At 36.0% G+C, this 12,291-nt stretch overlaps 1 protein-coding gene across 1 annotated transcript; it reads right to left on the bottom strand.

Annotated features, from left to right (window-relative positions):
* Positions 1–5,531: 5,531 nt before the first annotated feature.
* Positions 5,532–6,523, bottom strand: LOC125279132 (gamma-crystallin M2-like). The gene is made up of 3 exons (XM_048208660.1): positions 6,426–6,523; positions 6,081–6,323; positions 5,532–5,852 (listed from the first exon to the last, which is right to left on the bottom strand). Exons 1-3 carry the CDS (start codon positions 6,429–6,431, stop codon positions 5,580–5,582), a joined length of 522 nt encoding a protein of 173 aa, XP_048064617.1. The 5' UTR covers positions 6,432–6,523; the 3' UTR covers positions 5,532–5,579.
* Positions 6,524–12,291: the final 5,768 nt, after the last annotated feature.

Consider the following 12,291-nt stretch of genomic DNA (forward strand, 5'->3'; position numbering starts at 1 on the left):
AATAGCAGCAAAAGTGTTTTGCAGTACATGAACACAATAAGTACATTGTAACTAAATTTTTTTTTTGATGAAAGTACATACAGAAGTTAAAGACACTTAATATAAAGTGTGACCCAGTTGTCAAATAAAATGTTTGCACATTTCAATGTTTGACGCTCAGTTCAATGTAGTTCCTTTTTACAATAAATATTGTTTTAAGCGGTTTTGCAAAGAACAACCTTACTAGCACCCTAATGAACAAGTTAAAGGTTACACTATTCTTTATGCTCCTTTTCAGTTATGAAGTACAGTACAGTCCAAAAGTTTGGAACCACTAAGATTTTTAAAAGAAGTTTCGTCTGCTCACCAAGGCTACATTTATTTAATTAAAAATACAGTAAAAAACAGTAATATTGTGAAATATTATTACAATTTAAAATAACTGTTTTCTATTTGAATATATTTCACAAATTAATTTATTCCTGTGATGGCAAAGCTGAATTTTCAGCATCATTACTCCAGTCTTCAGTGTCACATGATCCTTCAGAAATCATTCTAATATGCTGATCTGCTGCTCAAGAAACATTTAATGTGTACAATTGTACAAAATATTTGTGTACAATATTTTTTTTTAGGATTATTTGATGAATAGAAAGTTCAAAAGAACAGTGTTTATGTGAAATCTAATCTTTTGTAACATTATAAATGTCTTTACTGCCACTTTTGATTGATTTAATGCATCCTTGCTGAATAAAAGTATTCATTTCTTTCATTTCTTTTCAAAAAAATAAAAATAAAAATTCTTACTGACCCCAAACTTTTGAACGGTAGTGTATAATGCTACAGAAGCTTTGTATTTCAGATAAATGCTGTTCTTTTGAACTTTCTATTCATCAAGGAATCCTGAAAAAAAAAGTACACAACTGTTTTCAACATTGAAAATAATCATAAATGTTTATTGAGCAGCAAATCAGCATATTAGAATGATTTCTGAAGGATCATGTGACTCTGAAGACTGGAGTAACGATGCTGAAAATTCAGCTTTGCATCACAGGAATAAATTACTTTGTCAAATATATTTAAATAGTACACAGTTATTTTAAATTGTAATAATATTTCACAATATTACTGTTTTTACTGTATTTTTAATTAAATAAATGTAGCCTTGGTGAGCAGACGAAACTTCTTTTAAAAACATTAAAAATCTTAGTGGTTCCAAACTTTTGGACTGTACTGTATGTGATAAATCATATTTAAATATGTTGTTTTAGGAAGATACATAAATTTGCCATTAACAGATACTTAAAAGCATACAACTTAGACTATATTTTAGTTCTAATATAACCTTCACAATAACGCAAGACAGTTTGATTTCAAAATAGTATATCTAGTATAACCAACAGTATGTAAACGTAATGGATCATGTAATGATGATTCAGGATGTTTTAATTATCCTTCCTCAGCCTCTCATATCGAACCGTTCGGTTCTCCACCCACGGTTCGGCATGCGCTTGCACCACGGTTCATCCCGAAACCTAATGACGCATCTATAATATGGTTTGTTGATAACAACATGGATTCGGCTAATGTATGTTTCAGTCGATGGATATGCATTCTGGTTTCTTAATACGTTACAACAGCAATGATCAAAAGAACATGGACAAAACAGTCACTATAAACAAATGTTCAATGATGTGCCGAATGCTCTATGACCAGTCATTTACTTAGCTCTCATGTATTTATTTGTGCTGTTTCTTTATTCGCTTTATTTTCATTTGACAATTGTCCTATTATACGAAACATAGCGCATACCAAACCGTACCGAAACCGCGACTCTAAAAGCGTGATACAAACCGTTGCACCCTTAATTTTTACCATACGTTTGGAGCTTATGGTAAAATTATGCACAATACTCACAATAACGAGCCAGAATTCAGGCCCTAAAAAGTTTGGTGGCTGTGTATCGATACAATGTCCCCATGCAAAATATCACAATACTATTCTGTATCGATTTCCCCCTCCCAACTGCATATAGTGGCATAGTTGACATAGTTGATGGCAGTTTTTTTGTGGTTAGTGGTGAATACAGCAGTTCTTTAATATACAGATGTTCCACTTTTTACTCCATATGAATTAAAATGTTATTAATGACAACAGAAGAGTATGCCTAATACACCAAATTATGTAAATGAAGAAATCTGGGCAGTTCAATTAAAAAAAAAAAAAAAAATCTGTTCTGTTGTGCTGCATTCAAAAAATGATCAGGGATGCTCAGGAATTCTGTGCCACTCATTGCTACAATATTTCTCATAAGTTTTTGATTTTTTGTTAAGCTTAACCATTTTATTAGCCTGACGTGGTCATACCATAGACAGTAAAAGAAATGGACACAGCGACCCCATTGGAACTCAGTTGAGACAAGTGAAGCCCATTTTTAGCGATTTTAGCACTTCCGTTTCTGACGCGCAGACTCAAACTAAGCTTGATGACGTCCGCAACCTGTCTGACAGATGTAAATCTTCTAGTAGCTGTGCGTGCAAACTGCCATCGTTAATCTTGCAGAGACGGCGAGCTTGAGCGGGGAGTTCTTTGGCGTGAGTGAGCAGGAGTAAGTATTCTGATTAATTATTTTGTATAGTATTTTAAAATGTAACGCCAGTACGCCATATTAAGTTAATGCATACTATTGCCTGCGAGCTTCTCCTCCTGTCTGTACGGTAATTTCTCTACTGTGCGACAGAGAGTCGAGTGGTTATGACGCAATCGTTAGCCTATTTTTACAAAAACTGTTTCTACGGGGCCATAATGTAACATAGAAGGTAATGGAGCCCTTTATACATTGTCGTGTATCTTTAGAAATAAATAATGGACAAATTGAGTCTTTAAATGCCTCAGATGTAAAGTTATTTGCTGTCAAAGTGACGCCAAAATGAATGGGAGTCAATGGGATGGCTAACGCAAGTGAAGTTCTGCTACAAGATGGCGGCACGCGGCCGACTTCAACTTCCGGTCGACTTCCTTGGGCACTGGGTCATACTCAATTCTAGTTCGAATATGAGTCTGATACTGCTCCATTGGGCTTTGATTATGGGGGCGTATTTCAACCGATCCAGGAAAGACCTCAATTGGATAGACCTACAACCAATCAGAGCTACAGAGTAAGTGAAGTATGTTGAGCGACGCATAGTTGTCAACAGAACTCTTCTTAGCGACCATCGGGGCCAGCTGATAAATCAAACTTTTGCCGAATCCCGTAGGAAGGACGGCAAAGACATCTTTCCCATCAACAAATGCCTTGATCGCGGTCCTCTGTTCCTTTTTTAAAATTAATGCGCTGTCGATATCTTCTATAACGGACGCGATGGCGGAATCTACACATCTCAGTTCTTCAACAGCCATCATTGTTGTAACGTAAACTAATTGACCTTTCGCAAAGACCCGCCCCCCTTAGTTACTGTTGCTTTGTCCGACAAGTCGTGGCGCTGTCACGCCACACAGAGTGGAAAATACATCGCGGAGCAAAGAGGGAAACTGACAACACATCGACAGACGAGACAGAGCAGGTTACTTATGATATTAAACAAAGTCCCAGCTTTCAAACTGTGTAGTTATTAAAAAAATTCAAACAATAAAAATCGTTTTGTGGCTCTTTAATGGGTTGTGACCATGACCGTGACAGATTGCTGTAGCGCCTCAGCTCAAGAGGCTCGTGAACCGATCGTCTCCTCCTACTAGTCCATTTATAGCATCAAATAAACACGAATGAACATGAGAATGAATGTTGTTTCAAACGCGGAAAGACGTCAATATGCACAATTTTTCAAGTTTAACTCCACCGAGGTTAATCTTCTAACTCCTGACTGCTTTGTCGGACAAAATGGCGGATGCGGCGTTCTGATTGGTTAGATCGCTTGTCAATCAAACTCCCCAAGCGCTCTTTGATGACGTGGCTGATTACGTTTCTGGCGATAATCTGTCGTTCACGCGGCCTTGTAATTCCTGTAGTTACGAGATTCTAGCTTGTAAAAAGCGTTCACGTCCTCGTAGAGATCGTAGTTACAGCTTGTAAGCTGGGAGTTTTCTGAAAGCTCCCAGATGTACCACGTGGCCACTGTACCACCTGACCGCTGTAGATTGATTTATTAGGCGTTGATAGTGGTGCCATGGAAACGCATAATTCCCAGTCCAAGGACCAAAAGGACGTGAACAGCTCCGAATATAACGTCACGTGTTGTCATTTCAAGATTCCGGTAGGTACGAGGTGACGTGAATGCAGCTTTACTCCTCTACGGATCGAGTCCAGACCGAACTCCCCGACCTCAAAATGTTGTGGGCGGGGCTACGTTCGGCTGGCATCCAGGCTACCATTTTATAGGCCATATAGGCAGTCCCCTAGGCTCCAAACATGGCAAAGTGTCCCATTGTCCCTAATTTTTGAGGGAGGCAGTCCTTATCAAACTAATAAAAGACTGCAACAGGGTTGATTTATATGTTTTTGCTTATAATTAGGTCCCATACATAGATGATATCTTGACCCCTGATATCTTAAAATAGTCTAGATAATTATTACTTGTTATAATCTCTCCAACACAGCCCTTGTCAATAAGTAAATCAATGGGACAAATCACCCAGCACCATATACAGACTTATAAGAATGTTTACATGAATGGAAAGCCTCATATAACAACTAACCTATGTTTGGACAAAGGCAAATTTATATTTGGCTCTGTCGTTACGTGTCACTTGTTTTTGTTTAGCGTAGCCAATAGCAGGTTTGATGACGCACTAAAGTGAAGCTGAAATATAAATGGCTGGAATGGTTATCTTTGAAAATGATTGGATATATGTGGTTTAGTACTGTGGTTCATAACTAATTCCTGATTTCTCCATCCCACGTTTTCCTCTGATCTTTCTAAAACCCTGCAGACAGTTTAATTGCTCTGCAACAACTCTCGACACATTCACAGCAGGCTTGTCCTGTACATCATAAATTTGAAGGATTATTTGTAAGTTATTGATGATGGAGATAGACTGGCCATATGTTCTAATAAAAAGTAAGAAGAATATAATAGCATTAATCCTACATTTAGGTTTGTATTAGCTCAAGACATCTGTTGGACTATTTCCTCAATGTGTGATGTATTTACAATTCATATTCTTATCCAGGTACAAGTCTAAGTTTCTAAATAACTTTGTTCAAACACATATTTTTTTAGTAACTGATGACTTTGTTCATTGTGAAGAAGTCAGCGTGAACAAGAGATTTTAGTCTGTTTGCAAAGATGAGAAGTTTAAAGACTTGCTGTATGCTTCATGCAGTATGAACTTTCATTTATAAGAGAGAAAGGGTTGAAACTTCTAGACCCCCGTTTTTTCTATTTTTTTTTTTTTTTTTGAGGGGGCAAACATGGCAGACTTGACTCTAATTTCTCATTCATTTTACACTTATGTGCTACAAAATGAAAAATCATTCACATTTCAATTAAAACTTGTAGTGTTTTTTTGTGGACTACTCATGTAATAGTGGCATTAATTATTTTCAGAACACTAGGTTTAGTGTTGTATAGAAATTATTTTATTGAAACATTTGAACTAGTACACTAGTACCAGGAGTCCATGATACGCCTCATGCTCATGAATCTCATGCCACCCATATTGCTGAAGCTCCTGTACTCTCCAGGCCTGAAGTAGCACATCCTGCCTCTGTAATGGGGCTGCTCATACATGAGCCAGTGGCCGTCCATCACATGACAGGACTGGCAGTGAGACATGCGGTAACGGTCCATGATGTTGTCACAGTCATCCATCATCTCGTACATCTGACCCATGAAGTTCTCCCTCTCGTAGATCCTCATTCTGTAGGATCCCCTGTGCTGTAGTGGAAGAGAAGTCCATTATTTTCAAGTTTGTCAGGCAGAATTAACATAAAATGTATATATCTATCAAGAATTAGTTCTCTCTCAAATCACCATTCTAATAGGATCCTCTGTACTTTTCAAAAAAAATTCTAAAACCCCAGAAAAACCAGACTGAGTTCTCTACTTCATGTTTTGAAATAAATATAAATTAAATATTTCAGTTCATACAAATGTGGAGCTCACCATGGGGATCATACGGCAGGAGCTGATGCAGTTGCTCATTCCAAACATAGACATGTAATCAGCGTACTCGCCCCTCCTGAAGAAATACCCATTTCCCATGTAGTTGGGATGATCGTACATCATCCAGCATCCGCTCTCCACTCTGCAAGAGTGACAGCGGCTCATGTAGGAGTGCATATCAGCACAGTCGCCCATACAGTTGTAGGAGCGACCCTGGAAGTTCCTGTCCTCAAAAAAGGTGACCTGAAAATGAAAGTTATTAATTTAGTGATTTAAAGTGAAATACACCAAATAAATTTATAAGAAGTTAAAATATGTGGAAATGGCAGCTGGAATGAGGTTTACCTTCATGGTTGCGCTGGCTGGTCCTCAGTAGTTCCACAAAGGAGAAGCTGAAGCTGATTCTGGTTGTTGACTGACTGCTGTCACCTGTGCTTTTATACTAGACCAAGACTAAAGACTACACAGCACCTATTGTTAGTCAATTCCTGACTGTGCAATTTGGAATAGAGGCCTTTCTAGGTAAAGCTTGGTATGTAGATCTTAGTGTTCACGTTTATTTTAGGACAAATGATTATATTTTTCGAAGATTTACAATAGTTAAAAAGAATGTGAATCTACAAACACTTATAATAATGTTCAGTTTGTTATGATTAAGTTATGCTTTAGGTATCATGAACTAACAGTGAATAATTTTTATGGTATTTAGTCTAATTAAATGTTAATGCATATTAAATTTCTGCATATATTAATACTTACATTTGAACTAAGTTGAATAAATCAAGTTAAATATGAAATATGAATAAATCAAGTTAAATATGAATGTTATCAATTTATCATCAACAAACATTAATAGTTTATTGAACAAACTACTGTATATTCATAAATTAACACTGATATGGATTAGTGGATGCTCAATGTTTGTCAGTTTGTGATATCTCACATATTTTTCTTATTAAATTTAATCTAATTGTAATGTTGCCATCATTCTTAATGCATCAACTAAAAATAAACAAGGTAAAGTGTTACTGAAATACTAATAATCATGAGATTCAATGATTGTGTCACGATACTAGTGAGTTGCAATTGGTCTTCGGTTTGTGTATAAATGTATGTTTATGACCACATTTTTCAACTTTTGATTTCAATTCTAGCAAGAAATGAGTATTGGAGAAATTAGATATTCAGTTATGTCCAAAACTCTTTCTGTTGTAGATTATTAGACCATTATGCTGCCTCAGAAGCATGTGTGAAATCAGTTTTAGCTGTGTGTGCAAACACAGCCTGCGAAATCATTACCTGATAGGGCAGCTAGGCAATAGGGGTGAGCATCAGAGGCCCCATGATACAATATTATCATGGCTCTTAAGCCACAATAATATATTGCGATTTTTAAATGTTTTGCGATATTACAATATCATTTATTGTGGTATATTTACTTAACTGCAAACATCCCCAAAGGAAAACTTTGCCCACATATGTTTTTAACTAATAAGATACAGTTCTCAGTGTTCATTTCACATCTTCATATCCATCTCCTTCATCTCTTCCTTGTTCACTACTTCCTGGTATTTTACATATTTTTTTTAATAGAAATGTTACAGTCCTGTTCCCCATGTGTTATGTACTTATATAGTAATTGCAGTAACTGGGTAATAAGTAGGTACTAACCCTGAACCTACCCGTAAACCTAACTTTAAACCAATTAGTTACCTTATATTACCCAGTACTTTCTTAGGTAAGTACACTTTAAGTTCATGTACTGTAAAATAAATTGCAACACCACTTTATATTGTTTCTTTGACTACTATGTACTAACATTTAAATTAATCATTTGATAGAATGCACCCACCTTGCAGTTATTTTCATATATAAGTACAATGTAAAAACATGTATGTAACTACAACTGTAAATAATTTATGCAGTTTCGCCTGAAATAAGATCTGTGGTTAACAAAGCCTCTAAATATTTTCACGTTTTGATCTGACATAAAACACACCAGTTATAACCCGCTTGTGATTAAAATCGGCGGTTGCTAACAAGTTGCTAAAAGGGACTACTTCCTTTGGCGGGGACTTTAGACGTCATCATGACAAACAGGACATTTGGACAGCATTTCTCATGAAAAAGTGGATAAGTATTCATACACAGCTCAGATCATAATCAGTGAGCATGTTTATAAATAAAGTTGTTTTTTAAATAAAGTTTGAGGAAGCTTGGTGGTGACGACGTTGATCCGCGACCATGGTGTGCTGTAGTCCGTTTATAGCCTACTGTTAGCTTTTTATATCTGACCACTTTATTTAGGCTTCAAAATGTATAAATGTTGTGTTAACTTGTAAAGATTATCTTGATAGACAAAAGGTGTAAATGTCATAACCCTTTGTTAAACACAGAGCTCATTTTTTGCGATTTTCCAAAAGTCTATTGGAAAAATACATAGCCTTTCGTTCAAGGAAATCGGTGCACCGCTAACTTCAGGTTGACCTACAAAAACGTAATCTCGAGATGGTCCTCACTACAGAACACAAGATCCAATGGGATCTAGATCCAACTCCTCCCACTTTCCACAGCCCTAAACCTAACTGACTCCGCCCCCTGGCTCTAAACCTACCCATCTCCACCCCCTGGTTCTAGATCCAACTCCTCCCACTTTCCATAGACCTTAACCTACCCGACTCCGCCCCTTGGATCTCGAGTGTTCTGCAGTGAGGGACTACTGGTAATCTCTGAGCACTGCAAAAAATTCTGTTCTTACTTAGAATTTTTGTCTTGTTTCAAGTCCAAATATCTAAAAATTCTTAGATCAAGAAGAATTTTCTTGACAAGTAAAAATTATTTTCTTGTTTTTAGGAAAAATAAGTCAAAATTAAGTGAGTTTTTCCTTAAAACAAGCAAAATAATCTGCCAATGGGGTAAGCAAAATAATCTTAATCCAAACTGAAAACAAGTTTATATATCTTATTTTTGGTTTGAAATAAGATTATTTTGCTTACCCCATTGGCAGATTATTTTGCTTGTTTTAAGGAAAAACTCACTTAATTTGACTTATTTTTCCTGAAAACAAGAAAATAATTTTTACTTGTCAAGAAAATGCTTCTTGATTTAAGAACTTTAAGATATTTTGACTAGAAACAAGACAAAAACTCTAAGTAAGAACAGCATTTTTTGCAGTGAGGTACTCTATTCACAGGGATCTACGAAAACAACTAAAAACACTGATTTCATTTAAGCTTATTCATCGGTACTATCCTGTAAAAACCTTCATTGTGTCTAAATTTAAATTAAATATAGATGTGAACTGTACTTTTTGTGATACACAACCAGAAACTCTCTTTCATCTTTTCTGGCATTGTGATCATACAAGAAAACTTTGGCAAGACATTTGCCAATTTATGGTAGACTATATATATGAAGACTTTGAGCTTTATTTTAAGGATGTCTTGTTTGGATTTGTTATTTTTGAGAAGCAGCACGAAAATGTTTTTTTTCTTTCCAACCTAATTATTTTACTTGCAAAATACTTTATCCACAAATGTAAATTTATGAAAGTGACCCCCTACTTTTGTCACTTTCAAGAAGATGTTAAGATCTATATTAAATCTTTATCTACCTCCTGTAACAAAAAGGCTACTAAAACTTTAAATGTATGCTCACTTTTTGGTGTCTTTGTATAATCTTTATTTTGTTTTATGGGGAGGATTGTTTATGTTGTTATTTATTGTTATTGTTTAATTGATATTTCCCCATTTATTTATTTTTATCCTTTTTTTTTTTTTTTTTTTTTTTTAAATTTAATTTATTTTTATTATTAATATTTATTACTATTAATTATTTTTTCTTTCTTTTTCATTTTCAATGTGATGTCATGTTTGGCTATCCCTGAACCCCTGGCTCTTTTCTCTTGACTATTTCTCACTTCTGTACTTTGTAAGCAAATGTGTAATTTCAATAATAAAAAAAAAAAAAAAAACAACTAAAAACACTGTATTCTGCTGTCAGGCCATTAGATGGTGATGAAACACTATAGATTGAACATGTAATAAGCATGTCCATGATGTCAGCATCTTCACAGATTTGCGTTTTTGTTGTTTACACGGAGACCATTTTCAAAAGTTTGCGTTTTCAGGCACCCAAAACACCATTGTCATGTAAATGAACAGCTAAAACGCATGAAAAGTTTTACGTTTTAGTTGAAAACGGTGTCGCGTAAGCAGCCCCTTCCATTTACACAACAACCATATGCTTAAAACGGATACATTTTCCTTAGAGTTTTCTGCGTATTGACGACACCATTGTCAAAACGATCCCCATTCACATGGATCCATGAAAATGACTAAAAACGCTGTATTCTGCTGTCAGGCCATTAGATGGCGATGTATAGACTGAACATGTAATACGCATGTGCATGACATCATCGTTTTCATAGATTCACGTTTTTGTTGTTTACATGGAGACTGTTTTCAAAATCTTGCACTTTGAAACCCATTTTTGAAAAGTTTGTGTTTTCAGGCACCCAAAATACTGTTGTCATGTGAATGAATGACCAAAATGCATAAAAAGTTTTAAGTTTTTGTTGAAAACGGTGTCATGTAAATGCCCTCCTAGTTCTTTACAAAGAAGGCACTTTTATCAAATTCATCTTGTTCAACAGTTACATAAGCCTTGTCCAAATACCCACACGTGGTCTTTGCACTTGACCACTTGTATACTTACATGACGTATTTCCTGTATTTGGCTCAAGTGTTCAGATGGGCGTGAAGACTGCAAGTGTGTGTAGTACATTTGATTACCCGATGGGACACACTTACAGTCTTGCAAAAAATGCAAGCGTGTACAGCTCTCATTATTATTATTATTTTCAGTACTTTAAATACACTTCTAAATGTCTGTTCAGTGGTCACTATGTAACTAACAGAAGACACTATTTTAAAATTGTGGTGCTTCTTTAAAGGGGCGCTATGTAATAATGACACCCAGTGTTCAAAATAGGTACTGCAGTCCAAATTCAAAGTATTGTTTGGCCAGCCCCTCGTTCAAAGACACAGGTTGCCAGCTTTTACAGCATATGGTTGCCAGCAACAATAGGGAGCGCAATTGACAATGAAAGCTGAGGAGACTTCAACACTGTAAGCTGATGAGTTGATTTATCTGTTTTGATATGCTGTTGTTCATAGAGTTATTTCAACCCTATCTCAGGATTCAGAGGCTTTTTAGTAGAGATGCACCAATTGCAATTTTCTTGGCTGATTCCGATTTCCGATTTTTTGTTAGTGTGATTTTTTTTGCCGATTACGATTTTCTTTCTAAGAACTATAAATGACGACATAAACAAAAATCTACTTTTCTTCAATGCAGAGTTTTATTTTCATTAAAAAAACAAATAAAAGTCAGAAATAAAATATAAACAGCTCAAATAAATGCAATAGAACAAAGAGAGCTATGAAACTAAGAAATACTACAGAAATTAAAGTAATCAAATGTAAAATAACACATTGTGTTATTTTGCATTGGTTACCTTAATTTCTGTAGTCGTTATTGCAAATAATTCTTACCATTAAAGTTACAACTTAAGATACAACTTATTCAGTCAAGAGAAGAAAGTGATTTTCTTTTGTTCTTTGATTAACATGACAGACAGCAGCAGGAATATTGGACTGCTGTCCCTTTAAGAGTTTATGAACGGTGTTCAACGGACCCAATAATTTTAAACACAACATGAGTTCACTTTCTTAGCTATTTAACGATTAAAATCTGACAGTGTTTACTCTGTATACTCGCCAAGATTGCCTGTGCCGCTGGTTTTGACATACTTTTGTATGTATTTGACAGTTTAAGCTCAGTAAGCCACTCATTTTGGTACTTGTGACTCTGTTTGACTTCTGTGTCTGTTCGTGGCTTGTCCGCTCCACCGCTCAGTGGTGCGCGCGCTTACCGGAGCGAATGAGACGAGAGAGAGAGGAGGCGCCCGCACTGGTGTGTGTCACTTCACCGTGACAGAGAAGAGAGCGAGAACGCGCAGCTGACGTTATTGCCTGTTTGTTTGCTGGTTTCCATGGTTGTAATAACGCGGTGTTTTCCGCCAACTGGCAACCTGTGATGTTGAAGTACTATTGGATAAACTGCAGCACGAGGTTTCGCAAGGACCAAAACAAAAACAGACATTCGACACGGAACGCACATTTTCAAAGTAGAATATTTGGCTGTAGCA

The sequence above is a fragment of the Megalobrama amblycephala genome, linkage group LG11 (genome assembly GCF_018812025.1).
Source record: "Megalobrama amblycephala isolate DHTTF-2021 linkage group LG11, ASM1881202v1, whole genome shotgun sequence".
NCBI classification, from domain to species: domain Eukaryota; kingdom Metazoa; phylum Chordata; class Actinopteri; order Cypriniformes; family Xenocyprididae; genus Megalobrama; species Megalobrama amblycephala.

Excerpts from the sequence above, each read along its gene's own strand:
- LOC125279132 (XM_048208660.1), bottom strand. Across the intron at positions 5,853-6,080 it reads CCTGCCGTATGATCCCCATG|CACAGGGGATCCTACAGAAT; the intron begins GTGAGCTCCACA and ends CTTCCACTACAG.